This window comes from Dromaius novaehollandiae, chromosome 2, assembly GCF_036370855.1.
Source record: "Dromaius novaehollandiae isolate bDroNov1 chromosome 2, bDroNov1.hap1, whole genome shotgun sequence".
In the NCBI taxonomy this organism is placed as follows: Eukaryota; Metazoa; Chordata; class Aves; order Casuariiformes; family Dromaiidae; genus Dromaius; species Dromaius novaehollandiae.
The window spans coordinates 40,374,022-40,385,659 of NC_088099.1; the positions used below are offsets into that span (position 1 = coordinate 40,374,022).

General features: G+C 39.4%; 1 protein-coding gene across 1 annotated transcript in view; it reads right to left on the reverse strand.

The window, feature by feature from the left end:
* Positions 1-4,201, reverse strand: part of DNAH11 (dynein axonemal heavy chain 11) — a 154,524-nt gene extending 150,323 nt beyond the window's left edge. Inside the window, 3 exon segments of the mRNA XM_064505461.1 lie at positions 1,665-1,736; positions 2,015-2,158; positions 3,924-4,201. Coding sequence (XP_064361531.1) covers positions 1,665-1,736; positions 2,015-2,158 — 216 coding nt within the window. The 5' untranslated portion in view covers positions 3,924-4,201.
* Positions 4,202-11,638: the final 7,437 nt, after the last annotated feature.

Genomic DNA, 11,638 nt, shown 5'->3' on the forward strand with positions numbered 1-11,638 from the left:
CCAAAGGAGAAATAATGTTATTCTCATTTTAACAGAAATACCTCAGCCAGGTGAAGGCCTATATAGCTTTCCAAAAAAACAGCTTCCTAAATAAACAGATTCAGAAACAAACTGAACTCAGTTGCCAACTTTTTTTTTTTTAAACATTATTCATTTCACTCTCTTTCTTTTTCTCTTCATCACTAATCTTTAAAAAAAAGCCTTGACCTTTCCAAAATGCCTAACAACAGATTTCAGATGCACTCAGGTTGCTACGCATGAAATCTTTCTCCTTTAAAGTAGATGGGAGCTTTGTCATGGGCTTCAATCAGAATAAGATTTCATCCTTTGTCTTCCCTCATCAGCAGAAGAGATGCAATACAATTCTATCACTGCTTCTATTCATAGCTGTTGTCTCTCAGGACCAGGAGGGGGGCATCACTTCCTCTCAAACTGCTGAGATAATGACAAGCCTAAAATAACAATTCTACCAAAGTATATAAAAAAAAAACATTGTTATCTTCCTATTTTGTATCATTAAGATACAGTATTACAGAAACTGTGTATAATGCCATACACTTATTTCTCTTGAAACAAACTTTTCATAGAAGTGTAGGAGTGACAGATCACACTGTTGTGTGAAGCCTGTTTGGCTGTCCTGGTCTTCAACTTAGGTCTCCTACATCCCAACCATGCACAGGATCCACAACATTCTGGTCTCTTTCTCTACCCAGAATTTGATCCTGGATCTTTGACTACAAAAAGTTTACTCAGAACTCCAGTTCTGAGTGAAAGGCTTTTTAACAAAGTTTTGTCAAAAAAAAAAAAAAAAAAAAAAAAAAAAAATTCCCAGCTAACTGCACTCAGGACCACATGGAACACTCAGAACTTGGTTAGGGCAGGGCAACACTTTTTACACCAGTATGTACTTTTTGCATAAAGCCTGAACCCACTCTCAGTTTAAATTGGATCTGAAGCTCTGTTTTTAAGATGACTTTTTTATTGCAAAAGTAGAAGTCTAATCTGGATTAGAGTCTCTTGAATTACATATCCCACCCCCCACCCCCAAATATTCAGGTAGACTCAGCTATTCTTCAAAATGAAATATCTTTTTCTGTTATCTTCAGAACTTTTACAGAACAAAAAACAAATAAAAGAACACTATCCAGCTCTAATCCTGAATGTCTACTAGCAGATGCTGTTAATAAAGCAAGAGGTTTTTATGCAATTTTATAAGGCACATATACAAACTGAATTTCTTATGCTTTATTCTATTAAAAATTTTCATGCAAGTACTTTTTTTTTTTAGTAGCTTATAACTCTGACAAGAAATTTAGAAACTCTACATACAAATCCCTTCTTATTTACATTTCAGAGGCAGCATATTTTTTGATAGCATTTTTGAAGCTCAGTGCTAGTCTATCAAGGCAAGTGATAGAAAATTTTAAATGTTCTCCCTCCTCTATCACTTACTCCCTTCTCATGAGTTTACCTCCTTTATGAGCTGTAAAAGCCTTTACTCATATGACTCTACGAACCATTTTTACATCATACAGTCAGCAGATAGCTGATTTGTGACAACCGCATATGTGCCTAACAGCCCGTGTGGTAGCTTCCCTATTTCGGGGCTCCTGAACGAGGCGGTTAGTCATTACTGCCCACAAGGGAAGTGACTCACCACTCACCTTCATGAGTGATGACGTGAACTGGACAAGAGGTACAACACCTATCACCGCATCTGGGTTGGCTCTAGAGACCTGATCACAACAAAGAATGTATACTTCATGCTGTAAACAATTCAAATCACAACAATCATATCCATTATACAGAGAATGACAAGAGTGACATACAATGCAGAACCAAGCCCCCAGCAACAACCCTTCTCTGATGAAGGAAGGGAGAATGGAGTACCTGCATTTTTACTGGGATACTTCTTAATTTCATAAAAGTTGCTTTTTATTGATTTTCTTTATCATGCTATTAAATTCTGATCCTTGCCTTTGTTGTTTTATTACAAATATTTAGCCATAAATACCTCTTCTATGAAGGCAACTGTATGCTCAAGTTGTGTTTGGGGAGCCATCTCGAACTGGAGGTCTTTTTTGGAGTTCTCCTTTCCCAGGCATTCTGTGGTCTTCTTCAGGATGCAGACAGCTTTGTGCATCAGCTCATGTGGCATCTAAAGCAAGTAAGATACAGATTGAGTTCAACAATATCACTGTTACACTACAAAGCAGACAATGAACAAGGTGACAAGAGCCTCAGCTAACTACTAGAGCTCTCCAACAACTGATTATGATAAAAATCAAGATCCCAGTAAGTTTTGTGGGACTGAGTGAAGAAAGCAAGATACAGATACGCAAATGTGCAAGTCACAAGCCTGAAGAACATTCTCCTAGAACACACTTACACCATATGCATATACATATGCACCACATGAACACATGCATATGCCCAGACCTTGGACATTCTCTTAAATATGCTTTATGGATGCACAGTGACTATTTCCAAGCCTCTGGGCTTGGCAATATAGCCATGCAAAACATATTTTGAAAACTATCCCTGAATCCTCCATGCTACCTTTCACAGGTGTCATTTTAATGCACATAATTGCATTTAGTCATCTAGACTCTCTGCTCTGCCCAAAAGACATAAATCTTATCCTCCCCTCTGAAAGTAGATAAAGCCTATTTTGTAGCTAATAGGTACAAAAATTAGGGCCACATTTCCAGATAACAATGAGGCTGCATCTTGGGACATGATAAAACTGCCACATACTCTCTGTAAGTGTTCAGTTGTGATACAGGACCAAGCTCTATTCAACACTATACATACCTACAACTTCTTCTTAAATTAGTAGAAGCTGAATGAATGTTTCTGACAAAATAATCTCACCCTAAAGCTACACATTCACATCCAAAAATAAACTCTTCAAAATCTTGTTTGCCAGGACTCTGTATTTTTTGACTTGACAACTACGCACATCACTAGGAATTCCGCAGCTTGTTCAGAAGTGCAGAATCAGAATTTTAATTGAAGCAAAGTACTTTTAAATGTTGGGGGGGGGGGGGGGTAAAAACATAACTAAACACAGGTTAAACCACATGCAGCCTGGGAGTATGCTGACAAGTGATTAGTTCACTTTGTAACACCAATGAGTGCATATGACATTAAGTGACCCTTATGGTTAGGTTGCAGCCCACGAATACTATCAGGTAGTGAACTATGAGGGAGTGAGACAGCTCCTCTGCAGAGGGGCACTCCCGCCGAGGAAGGCCTGTGGAGATGGGTGCCTGGATGGGGGGAAAGCAGCTAGCGCCCTGGCCAGAGCACACAGCATAGCTGCACCAGCAAAAGCGGAGAGGGAAGAAGGGGAGCTGCACCATGCACAACTGTTAAGTTCCTACAGGTTTTCCAGATTGAAGCTACACTGGCAAAAGCAGCTCGTTTGCCACAGAGTGTTTTAACAACGGCCAAATTAAACACAGTTGTCATATTTCTAATTCTCAACACAGAAGCCACAGAACCAGAACAGTTACGATGAAATCAACAACTTCCCTCACAAGTAAGTGGCAGGCACTGCCTTGGAGATCACACATCCAAGGGAGGAAGAGCATGGAGCAGGGGAAGAAAGAGAAGAGGGTTTTGCCACTTCGAAGTATTTCTACCTCTGAGTCGGTATCACCAAGCTGTTTTTTTTTTGTTTTTTTTGTTTTTTTTTTTTAAAGTATTCAGTTTATTTGACAAGAGATACAGATGGTACTAGAAAGTGATGCAAAGAATAGCTATACAAACAGGTTTTTTCCACCTGCTGGTCAAACCAGAATATTGTTTCTCTTAATCAGCCTGAGGTTTTGTCCGCCCTCTTCCCCACCTCCCCCCCAAAAACTTTTTTTTTTCTTGTTTCGGCCCCAAACTGAAATTCACCGTCCCACAACACTCACCGCATGCTCCGCTGGTCGCTACGCAATTCGGGGCTTGAAAAATAACGCAACCCTTGGAACTGAAAAATTAAAAACTGCAGTGAAAAATGAAAAAATTTCCCCCCACTGCTCACGCTGGAGAGAAGAAGAAGAAAAAAAACACAGCAAATTTTGTGCGTGTGGGGGGACACGACACGTGCACCCACAGCCGCCGAGCCCCGCCGCTGCCGCTGCCGCGCCCCCCCCGCGGCACGGAGACCCTCGGCGCTGCCGGAGCCGCGCGGTGCGGTGCGGTGCGGTGCGGTCCACCTGCCACGCCCAGCTCCGCCGCCGCCGCCGCGCGCTCTCTGCGCTCGCTGCCAGCGACGCTTTATCTCCCTCAGGCGCCCCCGGCCCCAGCCAGTGCCCCACCGCCGGCCCAGCCCCGCTCGGCCCTTACCGAGCGCCGCGCCCCGTCCCCCGGCCATGGCGGCCGCGGCCCCGGCCCCAGCCCCCGCCCCGCCCCGCCGCCCGGCGGCCCCCGGGCGCCACCTGCGCGCCGCGGCGGGGGCGGCGGGCGCGGGCGCGGCGGCTCCTTGCACCACCCCAGCGGGGCGGGCCGGGGCCGAGGCGGCGGCGGGGGCGGCAGGGCTTTTTCGCTAAACTTCGGGTGATGCTGGAAGCGGCTGCCCATGACACCGCCATGTGACGGCAGCCGCTTTCTGAAGTTAAGCGGACTGCATGATAAACCCAGATCTCCCCCCGCAGTGTGAACCATCCCTTGGCCCGCTTTTGTGCGGAAAGGGAAAGAAACTGGTCACTCGTGGTTGCTGTCGCAACTTCGCAGCTAGACCTGCCTAAGCGTGTCCGAGTGCAAATGAAGTACAGATCTTTGCATGACACATGCTTTTGATCTACTGAAAGCAAAAGCTTGTAGATGTTTGAGAAAGACATCCATTATGCGAGCTGCCAATAAAGTGAGTTTTATTTGGTGTATCTCTGATTGCTCTTGGAAGTTTCTTCGGTTTGGCACTACGGGGCTGCTGGCTCCTCACTATCGCTTTATGGTGGTCAGCCAGCTGTGGAGCATCTCCACAGGCTGGACGTCACAGGAAAAGTTGATTTTCCCCTTACAACTAATGCAACAGTCTTTATCAAATATGTGCATCTTCCTGGCAGAAGAAAACCTGGCAGCTAGAAGACCTCTATGATCATGGATGTCTTTGCGAAAAAGCAGATTTCATCTATGGAAAATAAATGTCAGCTATGAGCTCTACCAACCCTAGAATTCAGGACGCTTAAGTGGGCAAAGATATGTTTGCACAGAGCCACATTTCAAGCTCTCCTGAAAGTTGAGCAGGGATAGTGAGGCAATGCCTAGTGACAGCAATCCATTGCCCACCAGGGCGCTGCACGACAGACCGTTAGAGCTGGCCAGCCTTCTTGCTTGGTAGAAAGAGCTATAATGCTCCTTGATGAATTTTTCTCTCGTTCTTCTTCAGCGCAGGGAACATTACAGTTCTTCCCACAGTTTCTTTTCTGTGAGTATCTTTGCCCTTAAATTCTTAGAAAAAGGACTTCCCCCTCTGCATGGGCCAGACGTCGTTCAGCACTGTTGCTAGGGCTTGGAGTTAGTCTCCAGTGCCACCATCTGCTTCTCATGCTTCATTTGGTCGACAGTTAGCATATAACCAATTTATAGAGTACAAGTCTGCATTTTCCACCTTTCTTAAGGGAACAGCAAGATAACTCTTTTCTTTCTACTTCTTTTGCTCTTGGAGACATCAATCTGTACAATATAGCTCCTCCTTGCCAGACTTGATCTACTTTTCCTTTCTGGTATCAAAAAGCAACAGAGAAAACAGCTGTTCCCGTGTACAGGCTGTCCAGAAACCTTTTGCTCCCTGAGGAGCACGGCTTCCCTGAGGACAAACCAACCTGTCTCTCAGGTCACATGTAGTCTGCAAAATCTTAATGAATGCTGGTGAAAAAGCCTTATCTGTTTACCTTTTGCGGGCAAGTAATTTCCCTATGTCCTTGGGGGAAAATCTAATAATTTGAGCAAGTGCAATATTTTTTAAAGAAAACAAAATAATTCTACTATTTACCAATGGATAAAAACCCAAAAGATTGACCCTAAGTAACTTCTTGACTTCTTCTATAACCTTGGTGACTGACAGAAATTGTCTTAAGTTTTATTTGCCTTATGCTTCACTGATAATCCTTTTGTTTCTTTAAATCTTCTTGTCTAAAATGTTCAGCAAAGCAGAAGGTCTTCTAGCAGTACAATTCATCAGGAGTTTGGTTGAAAACCTCAACTGGAGTTAGCTATTGCCGCTGTAGCATGATGAATTTAGATACATTCAACAAGATATTCAGTGTGGATATTTGAATCTATCATTTGGTCAATCAATTAACAGAGTAATCTCAAATCCTAACTTTAAATCTTGAGGGACACGAGGTGAGAGTTGACTAGAGGTACATGATCAGATATCGATCACTATGATTTCAGTGAAGTATTTGAATAGAAGCTTTTGTTCTTTAAAATGAAAAACTGGCACCTTCCAAAAAAAAAAGTCATTTTCTGACCTTTTATTAGAAATTCCTATTTGTAGAATCTCTGTGGAAAACTTTGCATAGTTAGGCTTCAACTGAAAGATTACACAGGTCATTCTGTGAAGTCATTTAAAGTAAGGCATTCATACAGATCATTGTGAAAGCTTTTTATAAAGTAATATCTGAATTTACATTTCTTCGGAATCACAAAAAGATAATCCCAAATAATTCCTTCTCTGTTTCTGTGACACATTCTAAATCTGTTACCATTTTTCCCATAAGTTTCACTTTTGATTTTCCTCAACGTATTACTGTTTAACAGGCAAGGTTGGTTGAAATAAATATTTGTCTCAGCCAAGGATAATTAATTTTCTTCTGCAGGCCACATGCAGAACTTGAAAGAATGCAAAAGATTAAGTAGGAACAGGATTACATTTAGCATTTTTGTAGGTAACACCTGTTCATATAGTTGTTCGTTATGTACTCTATTGCTCTCCGGAGTGGTCGTCTCATGTATGCTCCTCAGTAATCAGCTACCATTGACTAATTAAATAACAATCTAATAAGTACTAGAGTTCTTAAAAGGCTAAGAACTTTTATTCTAACAGCATAAAAATAGACTGATGCTAAAACAAAGAGAAGATGGAGGCTATTAAATAGTCATAACTAAAGGAAGAACAAAGGTGCAGTCACTCATTACTGGCTAAATAGCAGTAACATATTAGTGATCAGAGTGGTTTCTAGTTGATCCACAATAAAAAGACAAGGCTACCCAAAGGTTTCAATATTAGTTTCAGAAAAGGTCTTTTCACGTATTTAATTCAATACAAAGGAAATGTATAAATATTAATGTAGACATGTGAATTGTGTTTAATGTGAAAGCCATATTGACCATAATACAGCTGAATTACATCATTTGAACTTTTTTGTAGGTTGATGCTGGAATACAGTGAAATCAGTTCTGCCCATATTTAGAGGAAGAGCTTAAACGTATGGTCATTTTGTGTCTTAAGCTCTTCCCATTTAAACCTGAGTATTTTTATTCGTGCAAGGTTACCACCTGGCTTTCTGAGTAGTTTCATGCTGCTATAAAAGAAGAGGAGAAAAAAGCTGAGGGAAATTGAATTTTTTTTTTCTGTGTAAGTAGAAGAATCTTTCTGTTTGATGACAGCCTGCAAAAATTGATTGCCTGTCTTAATGTAAACAGATCCAGGATGACTGATGTTTACTATGTCCATGCATACTCCCAGGGGACTACTTTTAACTTACTCCACTGTAACTCAAATCCAGCAGTTTAGGGATGCATTTAGAAAAAGAAATGCTAGTTGAATCAAGATTTTCCACTTTTTAGAGAACTGTTAGTACTAAGGCTAAGACTTCTGCTGCTAGTCAAGATAGGAAGAATCTGCCTGCAACATGTATGACCAGGTTTGTTTCAAAATTCAAAGGCAGAAAAAAAGTCTATCTGCAAAGGAACAGTCCTACCTATTCTGCATCTCCTTATAGCTCAAAATGGGTACCACTATTTTTCCTGCTCCCCTATCATCATTTTAGATCTGGTTCAGGTTTGTCCCTGTTATTTTCTTCAGTCTTCTGTTTTATAATGTATGCTTTTATTACCCTTTTTCTGCTATCTATCTTATCATCCCTCTCAGCCCACTGTCTTCTTCCTTTTTCTTTCTTTTTCTTTTTTCCCTTTAAAAAGCACATCAACCAGAATCCTGTTTTTGCTCTATCTACCATTTTCTTCTTTAATCAGCTCTTCTTTAATCATCAACTTCTTCTCCTGGTTATGCAAGTTTCATGTTGGAAAAAGACAAAAGAAATCTGGCACTCCTAAGAAGTCAGAGTTAAAATTATAACCCAATAAAAGTAAAACATGTGACTGGAAAAAGCTATCTCACTTGGATTGCTTTTTGTTTTCTTGTTTTTATTTTTCCCCCAATTATCTGTTTAATTTTATGTATTAGTTTCCCAGGTTTTTAAAACTGTAAATAGAACAAGTGTATTCGTAGGATAGAAGTACAAGTGATGACTGACTAAAAGGACTTAGAAAGAGGATAGGATGTTTTGCACTCGTTGATGGACAAACAAAAAATTCTCTCAAATAGTTCTTGAAAGAGGCATATGCATCACTTATCAATCCTATTTATATAGAATCCACCAATGCACAATTTTTCAGTCCACTGCATTTTGTGACACACAATGTATCCATTAGCCATAGTTTAAGTTAGTAAATTCAGCTGTGAAAGTTATCAAAGCTGAAGGTACCACATCATAAATTCAACCATATTTATTAAAAATCTGAACATGTCTTTGTCTACTGAGAGCTTGCTTCTCTCCTAAATCTTGGTTTTAGGTGTTTTAAAAAACTTCCAAAATTTTCACAAGTGTGTCAACACCAAAAGGTCAGCCAACTTTGAAATTAGTTCTTCAGGGAATTTGTCCTAAGACTTCCCTTTAAATGTGCAAAACTGACCCAAAGCTATGCATTGAACTTGAAACAGCTTAAAAATTAACACTCAGCAGAATTTCACATCAGTGGGACAGAAACATTTTGGAGACCTACCCCTCCACCCCTAATTTACACTCCATTTTAAACTGTACCCTTGACTATGCTTCCATAATACATGGGGATGGAACAGAAACCTCATTTGCCTCAGAATTACTTTCCAGAAAAAGTTCTCTGATATAAATACATTTGAGAAGGACTACATCTTTTGGCCAGTTGTTACATATGCCTGCAATGGCTTTAGCAAAAAGCAGGAGATCATCAAGATACAAAGGTAAAGCATGACAAATTTGAGAATGCAGTAAGCAAGGTCTTTGTGTAATTTCCCTGTTTTTGAAAGAGATCACTTAAAGCTCTAACGCAAACTAACCTCCTCCAACTGGAACATTTTGGTAGATTTTAATAGCCTTCTAAAATCCCATATGGCAAGTAGTTTGTGATTTTTTTTTTTTTTTTTTACTATAAAACATACCTAAAAGTATTATGGAAGCCTAGGCTGGGATTCCACATAGGGGAAAGGTGCAAGAGAGAAAGTGGAAAATTCTAGAAATGCTGTACAACCTATTGTTGGTAGAGACAAAGAAACCTCTGCATATTATGGTCTCCAAAACAGAAAGGATTTCTTCCTAGGGGAAACTCTAAAGGTTGACATGATATTTGTACTTTTTTTTTTTCATGCAAGTCATGTGTTAAAAATCATTATTGGAAGAAATTATTAATGATGATTCAAGGCTAGATATTTTCAAGACATGAAAGTATAACTGATAGGCAAAGCTTGGAACCTACAAATTATGAACCTTGTATTGAACGTTGCTGTCAAAGAAATGCCTATGTTCTTTGACCAGGCCAGTTTAGGAGTAGGTATTTTTTGATCCTGGTTTAAAAATAAATACAAGCAAAACCAGAGAGAAAAATACCTCAGCTAGTGGAATGATTTGAAAAAAAAAATCACTTGAACAATTCCCAAATATTAAAGCTTGTTAAAATCCTTTAGAAGTAAGCTATAAACCTTACATTCCAAGTACTTCTGGAGAACATACATACATAACCCTATGTCAAAATTAAGAGCTTTCAACATTTCTCTTAATGGTAAATCACTTCCATTATGGAATGGGCATATGGAGCCACATCCCTCAGTCATGGTGGTGAAGTATCTAGCTTAGCTGAAGTGCCTTTAGCCACATTCATATCGAGCGATTACATCACCAATCTAGCTGTTGGTAGTAACTTCTAGCAATTATTACAGTGAAGCAGTTCTGCTATAAAATGTATCTTGCTGTCCTCTCCCCCAGAAAGTTATTCTAGCAAGCAAGGACAGTATATGCTAGCTGTAGGTCTCCATGGTAGTTCCATCAACATTGACAAATCTCAGGATATTGGGAAATGATGCAAATAGCTTTCAGGAAGGGAAAAAGAGGTGAAACAGGGATAGGGAAAGTGTAAGGAAAGAGAAGGTGACAGTAAGAAGCTGAATATGAATTGAAAATAAATATGAATTTTCTCTATAGAAAAGAACTGGTATTTGCTACCTAGCAGGACATAAAATTAAGCAAATGGTATAAATATAAAATATGATTTCATAAAATTACAGTAATGGCACTAAATGCACTTTAAAGTTGGAGGAAAATATTACTCCATTTGGAATGATATTTTATGTTGACAGAGAATAGAATGATCATACTTAAAGGACTAAAAGCGTAAAATGAAATATGAATATTCATCCTTAATGTCCTTATGTAAAATTTTATGTTATATTTTCTGATATTGTACCACAATGGTGGCTGCATAGGTGGAGGATTACTCTCTTATCAATAATTTAGAAGCTGCTTAAAAAAACCAAGTAGCTTGAAAATGATTCACAACAAAAATGTCAATGCCACAACACTAAAGAAGTGGGCAATAAAGACATACTAGTTGGTCAGAGGCACTTACTTTGAATTATTACATATTTTGACTTCAGTTAATAAGTCTGTCTGACATTAGAATCATTACATTCAAACAGAGGTTAATGAGACTTAAAATTAAACAGGCATTTAATCAAACATACAATAAAGATAATTGATTTTAGGTCTCAATTAGAAAACAGGAAAGATGATGCCATCTTGCAGTACAAGACTAGAAGTCACAAATTTTTAAATCCCTCTTCTTTTGAGCTTGGAATGATGGAAGCAGCAAGTGGTCTTGGTATTTATTTCACTAAGAAAAACTCAGTATATGTTGAAGTCACTACTTACAGCTTTCTTCTGAAAACAGTTCATTTTTTTCTAATCACTTCCTGTCTGCAAAGTTATGACACTTCTCTTAAATGGAATTCTAAATTATTATTTTTTCCTCTTTTCTTCTCTGTTCCTTACCTTAGCAAAGTTTTTCTTCAGTTACTCACCTGCAATTTTCTTTGATAAAAATGCGCATGTTTAGAAATAACTGTAACTTCCATTCCCAAGAGCTGAACAAACCCAACAGAATTCATGCTGAGCTAGAATCTGCTGTTTTAATTCCCTGTTGGGAGTCTGCCAGTTGGGAAACGCTGACCAGCAAGTACAGGTCTTAATTACACAAATCCAGAAGCTGCTGCCAACCTTTTCCCATTGAGAAGCATTTGCTTTCTAGTGTTCTTCTTGATGAACAGATTATCATTCAAACAGAATTTATTGCTGCTTTATAATGTAAGTAATTAAATGAAGAAACC